Source organism: Lepidothrix coronata, unplaced genomic scaffold (assembly GCF_001604755.1).
Source record: "Lepidothrix coronata isolate B3197 unplaced genomic scaffold, Lepidothrix_coronata-1.0 Scaffold8, whole genome shotgun sequence".
NCBI lineage: Eukaryota > Metazoa > Chordata > Aves > Passeriformes > Pipridae > Lepidothrix > Lepidothrix coronata.
In genome coordinates this window covers 8,320,647-8,339,894 of record NW_016690188.1, presented here as the reverse complement: position 1 = coordinate 8,339,894, position 19,248 = coordinate 8,320,647, and the positions used below count along the sequence as shown (strand labels likewise).

Here is a 19,248-nt window from a genome sequence, read left to right as displayed (position 1 = left end):
TTTTATAAGACTGAAAGAACTGCTAAATTAAAGATACTTTAATTTGTATGAAGTTAATTTTGTATGAAGCTGTAATTATTACATGTAATCAGAAGGGATGGAATGGAGGTAGATATAATGAGTGCATGGATGGAAATAAAATGAAGCTAAAAGTGGTAGTGATTGCAAGGGGATTATTTTCATACTCTAATTAATTTTGTAAAATCTAAAACTGGAATGTTGAAGCATGCTTATATCTTTAAGGGACTGTTTTAAGAGAAATATTTCTGCTGTAAAGGAAACAGATGTTTTTACTCAAGAATTATTTCACTTTTTGTTGGAACTGGTATCTTTATCTACTCCAACTCTAGCTATGCAAGCTCCTTGTTTGGTAGCAAGAGTGATGATCAAACTGTTTTGTTTTCTTGGGCAAGTCAGTGTTTCTAGATGTGTTCTGGGCTATAATGATGTTAATGAAAACTTTTTTTGGCCTCTAAAAGCAAACAGCTGCATAGAATTTAATATTCTTTGAGAAGTCACACAGGAGTAGGGACAGTAGGGTAAGAGGTAGTTTGGTAGATAACTTGACAGAAGAAAACACTTTTTCAGTGTCTGTATTGAATTTTTTTATAAATCAGAGTTGTGTAGTATTTATCTAAAAAGGGCATGTCAAAGTTTTCACTCAATACTCATAAAAAATTAGGGTAAGTCAGTACTATATTAATGGCAAATAGACTCTGTATGGCTTTGTTTGATACTTATATGTGATGTGTCATCGTGTATGTGCTCAGTTTGTGTCAAGAATCTTAGGCAGAGGAAGTCTAGCAGTCCCTGCTTAAGCTCCAGTTGCCTCTGGTTGCTGAGGATTTTTTGAAAGAGGTATTCTGTAAGACACACAAGTGGCAGATTATAATGATCACAGCCAGCATGTTCACACTGAGTGAGAAAACTGCGTTATACTGATGGTGGAGCGAAGGAGCACTGCACGCTCCGTAGGAAATCCTCTCAACCAGGCAGCTCTATTCCAGTCAGCAGCCAGTCCTTACCTGCCTTTGCTCAGGGCACAGGGTGCTGTATTAGTTGTTACTTCTGAGGTATCAGAAGCATAGGCTGCTTGAGTCGAATCTTCATTCAAATTTAACAATGTGAAATAAAATTCAGAGTTTTCTTGGCAGCTGCATTCAGAAGAGAGAGTGCTACACACACTTAATTTTACTGGCTCATTTAAAGTCTTAAAATTCTGAATCACGTGAACAATTTTAGTGGACTTCTTTCTTTTGAACTGCTTTATTTAAGTATAAATAACAACAGCGGGTCTTTACTCATTAAAAACCACAACACGTTCTTTTTCTCTCAAGTTTATTGTTTCTAGGGGAGCATTTTTTCATAGTTAAGTGTGTAAGCATAAAAGTCTGTTTTTCTGTTTACCTGACCATTTTCTTCTGGAATTAACCCTTTCTTCTAGAATTTATTAATTGTATATACTAAGCAGAAATTTTGTGCCTCCATTGTAAGATAATAATCACTGGTACCAGCAGATACCACTGAGAAATAGCTCCAATACAGTTGTTGGATAGTAAGAAACCCTTATTCACCAGCCTATATTCTCACTGCTCAAAATCATTAATTAATCAAATAAACATCCTCACATGCAGCAAACACTAGTCTCCATTCTGAAATCAGAACTGTATGAGGGTATGATATATTCGGTGAATTTAATTTATGAAAACAAACTAACAGCCTTAACAACTTATTTGTAATTTGTAGATCTTATCCACTTCTTGGGTTTGTTTATTAAAAAAACTCTGCTTTATAAATGAATCTGTTATTTTCCTTTCTTGTTCCCTTACCCTTTCCAAGGTTACGCCTTTCTGCTGTTCCAGGAAGAAAGCTCTGTACAAGCTCTGATAGATGCCTGTCTGGAAGAAGATGGGAAACTTTACCTATGTGTGTCAAGTCCCACAATCAAGGATAAACCAGTAAGTAGCTTATGCCATGACCCTTATGCTGGTTGCTAGCACGTTTGCTGTTACTCTTTTCAGTTAATAAATAAATAAATAAATAAATACAGTTGATTACTTGTCACTTCCTGTTTCTGCCCTTGCTGTTATGTTGAATTGACTTTCTGTATCAGCATAACACGGCTTCAACATTTGCTTTTTTCTGATAAATACCATGTTCTTTTAATTTTTATATTTGGTACTCTAGTATCTAAAAGGAGAATGCATCCTTTTAGAATGTTAGCTGTAAAACAATGGAATTGTAGCTTTCTGGCTATGTTATTTGAGAGGAAAAAAAGCCTTTTGCAGTGAAGGGAAGAAGCTTAACCCTGCCAAATTAAAATCCAGAAAGCATCAAATATCCTCTGTACTTCATTGGGTTTCTTAATTATTATTTTTTTATGCATGCAATAGCTAATCAATTTATAACTTAGGCCTCATTTATCTTATAGAAACTGCAGGGTAAAATCAAGTACTGCAGACAGCTGTAGCAGAATAGAAGACCTGTTTTTATTGTTCACATCTCTAACATTCTTTAATGTTAGTCTTTTTTTTTGCCCGTGGATGTATACAGATTAGATGAAAACTACAGACAAGTAAGATAAGATAAAAAACATGCTGCCTTTTAAAATCAATATTGAAAATCTTGCATAGATGAATGAACAACCCAAGATTACAGCACAGTGAGTGGGCTTGTGTGATTTCTAGAATCAAAAAAAAATGGATTGATGAACAGCTCTATCTAAATAACTTCTGAGCAGTTTTTTTTCTGAACAGTCTGAAGATTTCTTATCAACTGTGTTGCTTGTTGCTCAATAGAAGTAGGCATTCACACATTATACAAACTCCTTTTGTATCCAAGCACTGAAATTAATTTTATCTCCACTCCTATCAGTGCTTTAAAATTTGTAGATCACTGGATGTGATTTCAGGAAAGCCAGAAGTCCAAACTGCAACGGTAATTGCAGATAGATGGTAAAATGTTCTGAAAGACCTTTCACAGATTTCTTACTATAATGGCGATTAGGGGCAGGGGATTAATGAGGGTAGGAGTTTGCAATGGTGAAATTTAACTCAAGCCTGGCCTCTAGAGGTGGTAAATGAATTGTCCACCTTCTTTTGGACACATATAAGCAATGTTCTCACATTGTTTTGGTGCTCATGTCACCGATTTACTGTCTTCATGAAATTAAAATTTTGGTTTTAATTATAGAAGGATTTGGCAGTTTCTTAATTAAGTGGCCAAGTTCCTCGACTAAAAACAGTCCTTAATACAGGTGCAAATTCGACCTTGGAACCTAAGTGACAGTGACTTTGTGATGGATGGGTCTCAGCCTTTGGATCCAAGAAAAACAATCTTTGTTGGAGGAGTTCCACGGCCCCTCCGAGCTGGTGAGTAGAAGGAAAATGTAGGCATGTAGTAGGGGGGTCCAGATTAAGTAGAAAAAAATGTGTAAAAGAACAGAAGATATACTATGTCTTTTCCACAGATCACAGCTTGGTTTGTAAGTCAAGGGGTCTCTTCCTGTCTGCAGAATACAAACCGTGAACATTTTTTACCTTTTAAGTAGGTTACTAATGAGGATTGCCAGTAGACCATCTTAATCCTAACCCTGCATTTGTTTGCTGAGATGCAGACAATTTCCCCTTTCCTTTGACTAGAAGACAAACTTCTCCCAGACTCTTTCCAAACCAATTCCAACGTCAACTCTTTCCCATTTATTCAACCCTTACCCTAATTTTTTCATGGAGCTATGGACAAGGCCTCTCAGCTATTGTCCTGAAAAAAATTTCTCCCAACCAGTTCTCTTGGTGGCCCCACACTGAAGACCATTTTCCAGACTCTTTCCTAATGTAGTTTTTTTCCCTCCGTTTCTTTTTCTTCACCCTTAACTCTTTTTCTTCACTTTTATTTGCAGAACCATAGACAAGACTCCTTAGCCTTTGGCCAGAGGAAAGATTTATCCCAGCTCAGATCTCCTGGCAGCCCCCATTTTGTTTTGAAGGCCCCTTTCAGCACCACTCCCAACTGTAGCTCGACACTCGTTTCTTTCTTCCTAACCCTTACGTTTCTGGTGAGCCAATGACAAAGTCATGAAACAAGTCAAGACATTTCTCCTGGCTAGATCTTTTGGCAGCCCTCACTTCTGTTTAGTAGTCCCTCTCCATGCTCACTCCAAGGCAGCTGCATGGTTTCTCTTTTTCACCCGCTCAATCCTAATCCTCATTTTCCAGGACTGTAGTAGACAAGACCTCTTAGTCGCTGTCTGGAAGAAAGACTTCTGAATCAGGTTTCCTTGTAGCCCTCACTTTCCTTTGGCAGCCACTTTCCAGCCCACTAGAATTTAAGCTCCTCACTTTACCTTTTGCCTAATCCTAAATCTTTAGGGAAGCTGTACACAAGGTCCCCCAGCCACTGCAGACAGTAAGATTTCTCCTAGTCCAGGTTTCTTGGCAGCTTTCACTTCCCTCTGCGTCTTAAAATAAGGCAGAGTTGTAAGATGATAATTATGTAAATAGTAACAATTAAACATTACCTCATTTCTAATGATAGCCTTTATAAAACTATATGTCATTTGGCCTGTCATAGATCACATTTGAAATGCATTACATTTGAAAACTAATGCCTTTAAATAGTTAACTTCTCCAAAGCAGCCAAACAGTTTCCAGTTTTTCTTGTTTGCAGCTTTAAAGATCTGCTACAGAAGTTTTTCCTAAGATATCTGAGCACTGCATGGTCTCCTTGCCCTGGAATCCTGTGTATTCTTTGCCCATTGGCAAGAGTAACTTAGCGGAACTACTGTTGTAAATGTCTTCAAGTGTTCCTGATGTTTATTCTGTACTGTGGTTTTCTGAGATCACTACCCACATAATGATTCCAAATCATTAGAAAGCAGAAGAATCTACTAGTGACTACATTATGCTGATAGCTTTTCCTTACTGTTTGAAGCAAGAGTATTACCTGGTTTGATAGAATGAGTCACACACAAATTTATACAAACACAGATACCTACTCAATTTAAAATTGTCTCTATTCTATGTATAATTTACTAGTCAGAATTTTGTGAGAACTACAAGGATTTAAATATTTAGGGTGGGTTTTTTTCATTTGATTTTGCGTAGCTAAATTGTAACTCACTATAGAAAGTGTTTTCACACATTAGCACTAGAAGATGGCTGACTTGGCAGGGCCTGTACAGGTCCCAGTATTTTGTGTTGTCCATCTGACAAATTTCTTTGCCTGTGAGCTTTTACAGACAGAGAACTTGGCTCAGTGACCATACGTCCTTGCACAGTTCACATGCCTTTCTCTGCTTTCTTCAGCCTCTCTTTCACTTCCTTCAGTTCTTTCCCTTAACTTTCCTTCTGTAGGTTTCCTCAGCCATGCACTCAACCTGTCTTATTTTATGAATGATATTTCTGACTTCTTTACAGTTATTCTTAGTATCAGAAAAAGCAACAAACCATTTTAAAAGATCCATGAGCAAGATAATGTTCCACCAAAATACTAATTTAAGTTACACAGAAAATGTAGGCTTGCTTTACCTGTAGTAACATCTGATGTTTCACAATTTTTTGTTTCAAATGTAAAACACCTCTTTAATGTCTTTTGAACCTTAGTACTTGGGGCAAAATATCAGATTCTAAATATAGAAATATCTCTAAGTGATCTTACATGCAAACTAGCATTAAGAAACCTGGCTGGAGCTACCTGATGCCTAATACCAGAGTTTTAATTTATAGTATTGTAAATTCTAGTTGATCTGATACCTGCTTTAACAGTGTAACTCTGCATATTTTTCACACTTCAGTCACACCAAGTTTCTTTTTACAGATTCTATTTTTTGCCTTATATTTTACTGTCATTCATGTAGAGTTGATTCAATCTGTTAAAACCAGCATTTCAGTTTGCAGTTTTAGACTTTGGAGGACAAGTATGCTAAGGCAAATAGTGCTTTTTTAAATGCAGCAATCCAAATGCAACACTATTACTTATGTTAAATCTATTATATTTAACAATTGACTTCTTGCAGTTGAATTGGCAATGATTATGGACCGTTTATATGGAGGTGTCTGCTATGCTGGCATTGATACAGACCCAGAGTTGAAGTATCCAAAAGGTGCTGGCAGAGTGGCTTTCTCCAACCAGCAGAGCTATATTGCTGCTATCAGTGCTCGCTTTGTCCAGCTCCAACATAATGACATTGATAAACGGGTAAGTAAAATAGCCTGGAACAGAATGGTTGTTACAAAACTGTACAGAAATTAAAATCATTATTATTAACAACGTGTTGGAGAACACTGTAAATTCTGTTCTTCAGATGACATATGTCAATTTTTAAGAGCTTATTTAAGCATCTAAAGCAGAGTCAAAAAAATATTTCAGACATGTTTAGCACTAAAAGTTGAAAATGGTTGTAAGTACATTTGCTCTTGGTTTTGTTTTGAATTCTGTAGGTCAAATTCCACAGCATTTCCCAGCTTCTTTCTCTTCCTTTAGATGTTTGCTCATTCTGCATCAATGGCTTTTATTTTGGTGGTTACTTATATAGCTTCTGACACTTCTGCTGTTATGAGGCACCATTTTCTGTCAGTAGTGTATGTCTAGACTTGGTGTCCCTAAAGCAGAGGTTTATTGTAAGTAAAATAGGTGATGCTGACCTCGAAAGTCTTGAACATTATTTAAGTAAAACCATATGCCAATAGATGCTTGATAGGCAGAAGGGGGGGAAATTACTTGGTTTTGTTCAGTCAATATGAAATCCTGGTTTCTGAAGGGCTTTTCAAGTCTAGAGTGAAGTTCACTTAAATCTGAGTTAAATACATTAGAAGAAAACATTACTTAATTTCCAAGATTTTTTTTCCTTTAGACCTTCTATCTTCACCTCTTGATTACACATACATGTTTTTGAGGGCCCAGCAATTCAGAATTATTCAGGAGAACATACAGCATGCACTGCTGTGAAGTATTTTTCCAGGAGGGATGACTTGTTTTCTCCCTAATCTGATATAAATTGTTTCTTCAGAAGTTAGTTTAACAGGTATTGGGTGTGTCTGTTATGTGCACTATGCATATGAATCCACACAGCTGCAACGTTTGAAATACATCTCTTTAAAAATCTGAATTGAACTTTTTGTCAGATTCAAGGAGGTCATGGAGTTATAAGTCCTCAAATAATTTTTCTGTGGTGCTGTACACCATATTGCATTAACTAAGACAAGGCTATTCCTAAAGATTTCTTGTCCATTGAATTCTGAAAAATCTTAGATTGGGAAGAGTCTCAATCACATGTCGAACACTTTGAGATTTATATACCAAGGGGTTTATATTACAAGGGGTTTCTTTCTAAGCTTTAGGGTAGAGCCACAAAAGATGCTAGCTAGTAGTTTTTTTATCAGTCACTTCCTTTTTCACTTGGTTGATTGATAATTTAAGTTTATTTAATTATCTCTTACCTGTTTTGAATAGGTTTATCTGTGAGTTTGAAGAAGTATGAAGTCTCTTAATAAGTCCTTAAATCTTAGTTTTTTAAATCTAATAGATTGAAATCCCTGGACTGTACAGCATACATTCCTAAAATCATTTCACTAGTAACCAAAGCAAGAAAAGACATGAGAGAGCGAGAGACTCTATTTCAGGCCTTCACAATTTATGCTTGGGAAATGTGAGTAGGTGGGGATCTAGAGCTGTGTTGGACATTGGACCTGCTTTCTTCCAATTTCATTTGAGACAGTGCTGTTTTATTTTACAGGATGCTTCTAATTTTAGTGATATGGCATCTGATATGCAAAATGGCAGTTATTCAGACTTGTTCCATGCAATACTGGTAGCACGGTATAATTAAAAAAACCAGATTGGCAGCCCTACCTGTTAAATAGGCAAGAAATATCATTCACTATATGAACTTTACTTCAAATGAGTAACATCTGTTGAAGTGAGATCAGTTTAAGCTGAAGTAAAATACAGCATAAAGCTTTTGTGGGGAATGCTTCTTGTCATTCAGCTTAACATCTTTTTCTGTGTTTCTTTAACTTTGTATGTATTTAAGTGTCATTACTAGAGTCAGGTTTTCCTTGCAGTATACAAATTGTGCCAGACTAGCACTTGTGCAGTTACAGCAAAATTATTTATAATAAATGTGTATTTAAATTTTTCTGTGTCTTCTAATGCAGTTGACTGTACTTCAACTACTTTATAAATAGCATCATAGAGCTGTAAGAATTATACATGCATGAACTAATGATTTCCCTGGAATGAACGAGCACTCAATATAAATGTGTAGGCATGACTTGATTCATAGGAACAGACACACAGGAAAGAACTTACATGTTGTCAACTCCTGTAATAGCATTATTGCAAGTGTCTAGCCATTCATCAGCCCTGCTGTGTTTGGCACAAGTGCTTTAAAAACAAAAAGCATTCCAGCCCCAAGATGTTTACAACTGAGTGTAGGACAAAAGTCATCAGCTCTCCAGCCTGTTTGTAATTGATGGCAAGGCCCTAGTTGGAATTACTGTGAAATGTTGTTGCACTGCAAGAGCTAAAAATCTTTAGATAGTGATTTTTGCCTACAGAATTAAGGGTATTTAATACAAGAACTTTTAATTTTGTTCAGTTTGAATCTCTTATCAGTCTGGTCCTGCATCTTGCAATTCACAAAAAAAAAAACAAAAGGAAAAAAATCTTCTCTGGAAAAAAAAACCCTCTGAAGTTTAGAAATATAATTTTGTTCTTTATAATTTTTCTTCCGAAATGCTTCTCTGTGGCCTGTCCCTGTAACAACTGTATTCACATTCCTGGAGTTTTCTTAGACGGTGGGAAAATCCTCTCAGATGCTATTTTTGCTGTACTTCCATCTTAGTACTTTCCCACACCTCACTTTTCCAAGAAAAAGTTACAAAAGCACACCCTTCTTTCTTGAGATTTTCTGACAGATAAAGTGGTTGGTATGAAAATTCAAATACCAACCTCTTGGGTTAATCCTGCATCAGTTGAAAACCTTCAATAGTGTCAAAAAGAATTAAAATATTACTTTTTTTTCTGTTCATGCTTAGCAAAAGTATGAAATTTCCTTACAGCTGTTCTTCTTCCTGGTGCAGGTGGAAGTGAAGCCATATGTGCTGGATGATCAGATGTGTGATGAATGCCAGGGCACTCGCTGTGGTGGAAAATTTGCTCCGTTCTTTTGTGCCAACGTTACCTGTTTGCAGTATTACTGTGAATACTGCTGGGCAAGCATACACTCTCGTGCTGGGCGGGAGTTCCACAAACCACTGGTAAAGGAGGGAGGCGACCGGCCCCGCCACGTCCCGTTCCGCTGGAGCTGAACCCCAGGCCTCGCCCAGCAACAAGTACTGGAGTAAATAAAATTGAGTGAAAAGAGAGCGCTGCCTCAGGGCTTAGTGTTCTGGAAATCTGTGCATTCGTCCTCGACTTTAATGAAGATATGGGTCTTTTTATTACTATTATTATTATTTACAGTCACATTACTGAACTCAGTGTCCAGTATAATACAAACCGGCAGAGTGTAACTGTACTGATTTTGCACTTTGATTCACACAAACATCTGCTTGGTACCTTAATTTCCTACACAAGACTTGTCACTAGTGACATTATGTAGACTGCCATTCTCATCAGCCTTCACTGGGCTGATGTGTATGTGATGAAGATTTTTTTAATATAATTATAATTATAATTATAATTATTTTTATTTTTAAACTGGAGCATGCACTTATTTTCAGAAATTTAGACTTGCCCCTAGCAGATGACTTTACCAAAGGTAATATTCACAAGTAGGTGGCAGATGTAGCAAAAACTTAAACAGATATTCAGCAATCATTAGTTTGGGTCATTTAGAGTAGTAATAACCCTTAAAGAAAATAAGCCTTTAGTTGCTCTCCATTTTGACTTGTAAGGATGATACCTCATAAGCTGGATCAGACTTTTTTCTTTTGTTTTGCTGAGGGTTTTTTTTGTTTGTTTTGTTTTGTTGGGTTTTTTTGTTTTGTTTTGTTAGGTCTTTTAGTGTTATGTAAATGTATGCTGCAATAGCTTTTGCTGCTATTAAAATGGTATTACTAATACCATAATACTCTATTCAGGCTAGGGTATCAATTAAAAATGAATATGTGATTAAAATAGTGATGGCTGCTGAAAGGAGATCTTCCAAGGAAGGTCAATATTTTTTGACTGCATGTTTACTTAATCAGGTTGCTGCATGCAATAAATTTTATATATGTCTAATATAAAACCTGCCCNAGCTTCCAAGGAAGGTCAATATTTTTTGACTGCATGTTTACTTAATCAGGTTGCTGCATGCAATAAATTTTATATATGTCTAATATAAAACCTGCCCACAATGCACAAATTATGAATCTTCGTAGGCTACAAAATGCTCAGTAACAAAAAAAAATTGATTACTGACTGGAGGAAGGCATGCCTCAGTAAATGTAATGCTTCTGAAATTAGGATCAGCCCATTACAGAATGACCTGTATTACAACAAATATAAAAACTAGCTGTAGGATATTCTTAAAACAAATTTGTGGATGGTAGATGAAGTACTTTGCGGTGCTCTGTTATATATCGTGCAATTTATTTTATATAGTAAAGTGATTATGTCTAGTACTGTGATCAAACTTAACTGTTAAAGCCTCTGTATCCGACATTAACACATTTTTGACAGTTCATAACAGGTACATAAACAGAAATGAGCTCTTAGATACAACCTCTCTCCTAATGCTTGCATCATTTCCGTAGCTGCAGACCGTGTCCAGAAAACCAAAGAGCTCATGTTAGCGTACATACACTACCGATTAGATAGTCTGTCAAACTAATAAACTAGGCACATTTAAGGAAGTTAGGAAAAAAAGTGGTGCTAAAGAAATGTCTGCATATAAAAGTAACATGAGATGTCTGCTCTGTGGATGTGGCGTTATCTCTCTAATCCCTGGATGTATCCTGTGAAGCTTGAATACAATTAAGACCTGCTAATACAGTGGACATTTTTTTAGCATGAACTATGGGGCTGCAGATAGCATATAAATATAAACACACTTGGTATACTAATGATTGTGAGAATGTGTACACTATTTTTTTCTTCTTTTTCCTCCTTTGTTTTTGCAGTTCTGGGGACAATCTGACTGGATATGACACCGCATAGTAGATTTAAATGTTCTGGGTTTTGTTTGTTGTGATGTCCTTCTTTGTGTCTAATTTAGTAAGTTGGTTTTCCCAATGTTTAGTTGCAAGTATTGGCTTTGAAAGGATTTTTCTGTTTTTGGAGAAAAAAAAAAGAAAAAATAGTTTTTTACTGGTTTAAAATGCTTATTATAATTATCCCTTTTGAAGTTACTTCTGGGCGGTTTTGTGATATTGCTTTTCCCAGCCCAGGTGTCTTTTCTGTTTTTTTTCATCTGTACAAGACATTTTGTTATGCACTACTTTTTGTATCTAGACAGTTTTCAACAGTCGGCTGATGATTTTTTTTAAAGAAAAAGGCATGCTTTCTGACTGACATGATCTTTTGCAATACCTCAATTTTGAAATATAGGAAAGAAAATGATATTTTCTAAGTAAGTTTATTCAGAAAAATATATATTAATTTAATTCTGCAAGAAAAATGATTTAACAGATGGGTAACTTTATTTTTTTCATGCTTATTTGAGTTTTTTTGAAAATGAAGAAGTTAGAGCTTTATAACTGTAATATTAAAGATCATAGCTAACCTACAGAAATCTACCTAATTATGTGAAAGAAGTAAATCTTTTTGAAGAAATACCCCTCTTTCATGTAGAAAAATACCCCCAGAGAGAAAGAGAGAGAGAGAGAGAGAGAGAGAAGCTGGAAAATGTACAATATAGCATAATGTTGGATTAAATCTGAAACAAAATCATCATAAAGAACAGATGTAAACACAAACTCCATTTGGTGCTGAAAGTTGTGAATAGAAGGTGAAAAAATATTTTCCCTTAATTTGTATATTTATAATCAAGTGTGATTATGCACGACTGACCAGAATTGTGAGAGTTCTTCTGTTTGTATTTTTTTAAAGAGAACTTTTTTTAGTTTATTAAATTATGACATGCTCCCTTTTGTTTTGTAAATGAATGTGCCCCTGAGTTGTTAATATGTTATATTAAAAGAGGGTCCTTCAAAAAAAGTTATTTTTTAAAATATGGAGTTCTGAACTGCAACTTGACTAAGAAGCCCCTGGGTACAACAGGTCCTATTGTGGCCTTTTCTGATGTGAGACTTGAACTAGTCGATTTTTTTGAAGGCTAACCTAACCTCGACTATTTGTTGTTATGTGCAATACTGTTTGTACTGTTTGTATAAAAAAAAAGAAAAATGAAAAGAAAAAAGGCATAAATCTTTATTGCAGATTTATTTTCATTGCAGACTTTAGACATTGTGATTCACTAAAATCATTTTTCTACTGTCAAATATGTACCTTTTCTTCATGCTGGTATTTTTTCAATAGTAATGTAGCCTTTGTACTGAGACAAATTTTCATTGTTATTTTTAGAAAGATTTTTTGCTAAGAAAAAAATTAAACATATTTACATATTTTTCATTTTTATTTCGTATTTTCTTTAAGGAGTGCTTTCTCAACCATTAATATAGTTGTTTCTGGGAGAGACTTTCATATCTGGTCAATGTCATTAATATTATTTTGTATTTTTACTTGGAATAAATTAATTTTATGATGCTGATTCTTTAAAAGTTTATTTTTTTCATTTTCAGTTATTTTTGAAGCTAAAATCTTTGTAATATTGTTACTAAAGTGTCTAGTTTTTTGAAATGCAAAGCTTTATGTATTAACTTGCTGATGTGGTTTACAATAGTGTGGCAATGATGAAAATGGTTGGTTATGTAAAGTGATTGGAAAATTGTAACAAAGAATTGGGCAATAAAATGACAGAATGAAGCAGAAAAAACGTGATATTTTGAAAAGCCTTTTCCTTTATCAAAATGATTTAGGGAGATAATAGGGATGTCACAGTACCAGTTCGCTGTCTAGATTTATACACCACCAGTGTTGATGAAACTATTGCCGTTATAAGGAACTAAATCTATTGAACAATGGGTTTTTGACCCTGCCCATTCAGCATAATTCTTCATTACTTTTCTTGTCATGAACTCAATAAACTCTGTTTTCAGTAGCCTTAGATTGAACCTCCTAAAATATCTACTCTTCATTGTATTTTGCCACCGTGTTATTTATTTAATTAAATTGACCCTTTCCTGCACACCTTCCTTTCTGCATGCGTTTCTCAGTGGCAGCATGGAGCAGACTGTCGGTGCCCACACCATTTTCTAACCCAGTTACCACAGGCAGTGGTAGCTGCCCAGTTGATGCAAAATACTCTCAGTCCATTTCCTGGTAGCAATGCAGTAACCCCGTATTGCCGCCACCTCTGAACATCCGTTCAGCTTCTTTGTCTTTCTCTGTTCTTCTCTGCCTCTCTTGCGTCTTTGTCCTTTTTTCTTTTGTATTGGCAATACCAAGGGCCAGTATCAGAACACTTTCCACCTCCATTTACATCACCTTTGTTTCCCCATGCAGCCAGAAGAAACCCCTTCCTGAAGCCAGTGACTCTCTGTTCTGGCACCTGAAACAATCCAGACTAAAACTGGTGTTGCGTAAACAGGGCATACAATGGCTTTCTCTAGACAAAACTATTGCTTCCACAAGCTACTGATGACCTTTTAGACTAACTTAATCTAGAGCGTTAGAGTGGCTCGTCGGTAACTTGTGGGAAGAAATGTGCCCAGAGTTGGTCTATTGTGTATCCTCTGTGTGTTCAGTTCTGTAAGTAATGTATAGACTAGATCAAATAGTGAAGTAAAATTTAGACTCAAATTAGGTACTACTGGTTGGAATGTACGCAAATTGCAAACAAAGGAGATTAAGGAATGAAGAGGGAATAAAAAATTCCTGCTAAGTGGTACAAAGTTTATGCTTATATTTCTGCCGACATGCTTGTATTTTATAGCCTGCTAGCAAGGCATGGGCTAAAACAAATTGTATTGCAAATATGCAGTTAGCAAATAACTTTGCTGATTTCACTATCTGTTAGAGAAAAAAAAAAAAAAAAAAAAGAAAAAGAAAAAAAAAAGGCGCTTAACTGGGAAAAGCTCCCATGTTAATATTTCAGTATTGTGACATCTCTACTTGCAAGGTATGAGTGAAAGATTAGTCACAGATTTGTAGAAATGTCTCTTTTGTTTAATCTGGCTTGTATGTAGTTGCTTTTATGCTAGTTTGTATGATGTCAGCTAAACCCTTTTTCTTTTCCTTCCTTCCTTTCTTTTTTTTTTAAACAAACTTCTTAATCTCTGCTGCTATAGTGTTCTATCATACCACAGAGTATTTTATATTCATGTTAGTGACTACTCTATACCCCAAATGGGTAGCTGGTCAGAAATCACATTGGTCACGTAATTCTGACACACTCAAATTTACATGAGAAAAAGTTCATCAGTAAGTGGAAAACCAGGGTGCTAATAAGAGATAATTTTTGCTCTTTTTTCTTTCCTGGATATAGTTCTGTTGGGGTATAAAGTATTAGATATTTGTAATTTTACTGTCAAACTAATGGACATAACTTTTAGAACATTCACAGCTAAGATCTCTGTACTTGTTTTTCAACTAATTTTAAATGTACTGTATCTTTTATTACATGTTCTCCTAGATTGTTTTTGCTAGTAATTCTAACAAGGCTTCTTCCTTTTTGGCTTGGACTAATGCTTGTATGGAACTGCAGTACTGTGACTAAACATGGAGCTCAATGCTGCTATTGCTTACAACTGCTTAAACTTTGTAGTTTGGACTTTATTTTTTTCTGTAATAACTTATTAAATATAGTTGTATGAAGTACTGATATTTGTCATCCTTTGCACATGCTAAGGAAATCTTGGGATATGCATTAAGGGAATGTATACTAGATACAAACCCCCCAAATCTTGTACTGGAGAACTGTTTACACAGGATAAGGTTAAGCAGAGAAACAACTTACACGCACACAAACTGTCTTTTCTAGTTATTTTATAATGCAATATATGATCCACTTATGTTTTCTCTCTAAAATGGAAAAGCCACACTTGCTAAGTTATTTATTATGCTAAGATGAAGGTAAATACAAAAATACATATGATGGAAATATTTCTGAGAATGTAGTTTTCCCCACGAAATGCAGCATCAAGAGCCATGAGAATAGGAAGTGTTGAATTATTTTCTCTGAGCTTAAGAAAAATTGCTGGCAAAGATACTGCACTCCTTTATTAGAAGTTTAACAATGTTTGCAGGCTAGGGATTAGAATGATCAGTAAAAAAAAGAAAAAAAGAAAAAAATCACCACAACAGTAGTTTATAATGACTTATTTTTTAAGAATAGGAGACAATGTTCAGTGATACAGCTGTGTGGAACTGCACAGAATATTTCTTTGAAAAAAATATGAATTCTGCTATGTCAGGGCAAGTGAAGACCACGAGAATGGTGGTCTTCTGTCACTGCTTTCTTTCAATGTCTACATAAATGCAGCTCAAGAACCCTGCTGGAACTATAAATACTAGAAATTACAGGCTGACTTCATGTATGTGTTCCACTTGAACAGAAACTGAGTAGGATTACACCAGAAATTAAATGCCCTTTGGAAACTACGAAAAGCTGATGAGGTTACCTGTGCTAAGTATTGTGAAAGCTCCTTAGTGTGCAGAGCCCTGTGGCTTTTGTTACTCTGATTTATCCTGATATTACCTGGTGCAATATCTCATACGTGAACTTGATTTTGAACTGGTAGTGAATAATTATAACTTTCACGAGAATGGTCTACTGGCTCCTCTTCCAGGAGAAGTGCTTTTACAAGACAGTGATCTGTAATATGAATTCCAGTAGTGAATGAATGGATGAGAAGCTGTAGGCTTCTCATCACTTCAGAGTTGAATTTGAGAAGGGAGTTCTTATGAACACCTTCCAATTAATGAGTGTTAAGTTGCTAATTGTAGCCTTTCACTGTACGATGTTCCAAGTCCATCTGGACAAAAATCAGTCTGGGTTTACCCCCTCTTCAGTTACAGAGAACAATTGTTCCTGTGGACCTTCTAATCCCCAATCCTTCCCTTACTGATAAAGTAAGCCATACCTCTTGCAAGGCACACTGAAAATGACAATCTCCCTTCTCCAGCTGATAAAAGCATTTAACTCTGCTTGCATTAAAGGTTGCAGTAACCTAATTTAAACCAATGCACTTAAGTATGAAGGGCTGCATGGCCTTTTTTTGCCTCTGGTTTTTATGTGTTATTTTGGCAAACTTAAACTGAACTAAAATAGCTACCTGTATGACTCTTGAAGCTTTGTATTAAGCTTATTTAGACATGCTTCTAAGCTAAGCATTTTTGCATTCAAGACACCAAAGCAACATGTCCCTCCTGACACAGACCTGCAGAAAAAGCCAGAGCTTAGCTCTTAAAAGCCATAATCTGCTTTCCTCTGTTTAGCAAAAGATAAACAGCAGGAGCACACGGGGAGAATTGCTACATTCTCTCCTAGGGATGAACCAAGGAATGAGTTTTAAAACACTCAAGCTATGCAACCTGCTTTCATAAAAGTGTTAAGAGCTATTTGAAAACCCCTATGCCACACAGTTCTATTATGAACACATGACAAAGTTGCACGCACCAGCTGCACATGCAGAGATGATGGCTGTTCAAATGAATTTTCTCTCTCTCCTCAGGGGCAAGCAAGTTTTTGCAGTTTATCTTGAGGTAACAAACTGTACCTACAACAGTTAGAGAAGGAAACATGATAAAGGTCCCCAAATGTCCCCCTTTTCCTGTTTTTGAAGGAGAAATAAACCATAAGCAAGTATGAAGTCATGTGGCAGGCCCTTGGCAGTAGTCAGGACAGAATTCCTGCTGTTTTCCCCAGAGCACAGTAACTTCTCAATGTGTCTGTGCCTACCATTCATTGAGTGCCATGGTAGGCACCTGGGGCTAAATCAGTAAGATCAAGTATCCATTTACTACTTCTGGGAGCCTGAGTGATATTTATTTGCTACCAGCTTCCTAAAATCCCCTTCGAGCTGCTGCCTGGCATTGCTTGGACCTGTGTTTTTGTGAACAGAAATGTATAAAACTGCTTTTGTCCTAATACTTCTCAATTGTTCAATAACCTAAGATCTACTTAGATTCTCAGGGTATTCCCCTGTAGTTTTTTTCACCTGCAGGCCTAAGCACATAAAGCACTTGCAAACATATTGATCAGCCCATGTTTCACATAGAGGAGAACAGTGTATTTCTCCTTCTCTATCCAATAGCCTGAGCGGTCAAAACACTTGGGGATATTTTTATTTTTTGCTATTTTCTTTTTCACAATTTCCTGCACTCTGGAGCAAGAAGTTAACCTTTTTGTTGGTGGTTGTAGCAACTACTCTTAACTATTTGATGACACATACTTTGATCACTACCAAGTGAAGAAAAATGGTCTCTGGAACAGCATAAACATCACCACTAAGGTAAATAATCAAAATGGTTGTTAATGAAGTTACATGTAACTACATTGTGCCCTCTGATACACCTTCTTGACTTGCTTGCCAGCTTCCACATGTACCCATTGAAATAAAAGTCTGGAAGAGAGAGAGGGTTGATACAATTCATATGCAAAATAATTCTGCAAAATACTGCCAAAAACCATGGCAAAGATACAATTCATGATCTCATCTCATCTGGTCTCCAAGATCTTTGCTTTCAAAGTTACAAAAAGGCCTCTAATCTCAATGTCAGGCTACAGAGCATGGACAGTGTCAAATAACAAACGTGAAATTCTAAGAGATGGACAAAATCTTGTTCATGACATACCTAATTCCTCCAGCTGTGCCTGGTGCATATTGTGGTAGTCAGAGCCCACATCACAGACTCACAGCATACACACATGTGCCAGAAATGTCCTGCTGAGCATTCTGCCTCTACCTTTCTTGCTTTGGACTAGACCTGCATGCTGTCACTTGTAAATTGTCACCAGTTTATGAATGAGTGACAAGCAATGGTAATATTTTGCACAATGGTAAAATGTTGCACAATGAGAAGGATTTTACCTAAAGAGATTATCTGTAGGGAGTAAAGTTCAGTGTAGTCACAATTTACTCTAGAAGGCAATTAGATTCCCGGTTAAAAGACATGACACATATTCTAGTTTGTGGGTGACTGGCTGTTGGTTTCTTTTCCCCATTATCACTACCTGTTGTAGAATTTGTCACAGCTCAGAGCTGGACAGTTTTACTTCCTACAGTCACATCTCTTTATCTGCAACCATGAACAAAGAAAACCAAAAGCATTTCCCCCCCTTAAGATTTACTACAAATATTAAAAATGTAAATATATTTTAACAACACCAACCAACATTTTACCTCTGTATAACAAGCTCATTATATGCTGAACACATTAATGTGGAATCACTTTCTAACAAAAATGGAATGTAATATCAAAGCCCAAAGGAATACATAAAATATAAGGGAATAGAATATTGTTCTAACTAATTTGAAACCAGAATTCTACCTTACAGCTGTCAGTGGGACTCCACCAGAAAATGTTTCAACTTTTGTGTCGTTCTCATCCGCTCCAGCTTTAGACAAACACTAATGTTACTCTGTTACTTTACTGCTATCTAACTAAACAGGTTCTAGCCTAGGAAATGCCTGCTCATGGCTTTTTAACTTACTTAATTGAACCTAATAACCTGCAAGTGTGAGCTAGCAAGGGTCAGGTGAGAAGGAATGGGGAAAGGTTTAGTCCATTTTATCTCCATTTTAATGTTTTATCTATAAAAATTTCAGTCACTCTGACAGAAATAAGCAGGAGAATTTGATACTCATTATATCAGGAGCTCAGAAATAGGACAGAAACCAGAACCAGGGGCTCCTCCCTCCCAAGGGAGTGTCCAAGCCTTTTAATTAGTAAGTCATTTCTATGCTCCCACCCTCTTAGTCCAGAGAATTCATTTTATATAGAAGTGAAATAACAGAAAGCAAAAGCCCTCCTCCAGTCACAGGCAGCATAACCCAAGGTATCGCTACTGTCATGAGCGTGAAATGCTCTCTGTGATAACACACCCTGAAAAGCAACTAAATAAGCCAATGCTAAAGCAACCTGAGTATTTCTGCATCACATTATTTACTTACAGGTGCCTAACGCAAGGACATGGATTATGCTCTGGCCACCACAAACAAAACACTTAGACACAGTGATGCTCAAATTCAACAACATCAA

General features: G+C 36.2%; 1 protein-coding gene and 1 long non-coding RNA gene across 10 annotated transcripts in view; one reads left to right on the top strand and one right to left on the bottom strand.

The window, feature by feature from the left end:
- CPEB3 (cytoplasmic polyadenylation element binding protein 3) overlaps positions 1-9,361 on the top strand; it is an 81,805-nt gene extending 72,444 nt beyond the window's left edge. For all 8 annotated transcript variants that reach the window (XM_017803860.1, XM_017803856.1, XM_017803862.1 and 5 more), the window contains 4 exons: positions 1,840-1,958; positions 3,257-3,371; positions 6,014-6,195; positions 9,081-9,361. In XM_017803860.1, the coding sequence (XP_017659349.1) occupies positions 1,840-1,958; positions 3,257-3,371; positions 6,014-6,195; positions 9,081-9,308 (644 nt within the window). In that variant the 3' untranslated portion in view covers positions 9,309-9,361. The remainder of the gene's footprint in view (positions 1-1,839; positions 1,959-3,256; positions 3,372-6,013; positions 6,196-9,080) is intronic.
- Positions 1-18,895, bottom strand: part of LOC108492049 — a 34,963-nt gene extending 16,068 nt beyond the window's left edge. Inside the window, exons 1-2 of one of the 2 annotated variants that reach the window (XR_001872994.1) lie at positions 18,538-18,895; positions 1,830-1,898 (exon numbers count right to left, since the gene is read on the bottom strand). This is a non-coding gene — a long non-coding RNA (uncharacterized LOC108492049). The remainder of the gene's footprint in view (positions 1-1,829; positions 1,899-18,537) is intronic. The other variant, XR_001872995.1, reaches the window with a different exon arrangement.
- Between the last annotated feature and the right edge of the window lie 353 nt (positions 18,896-19,248).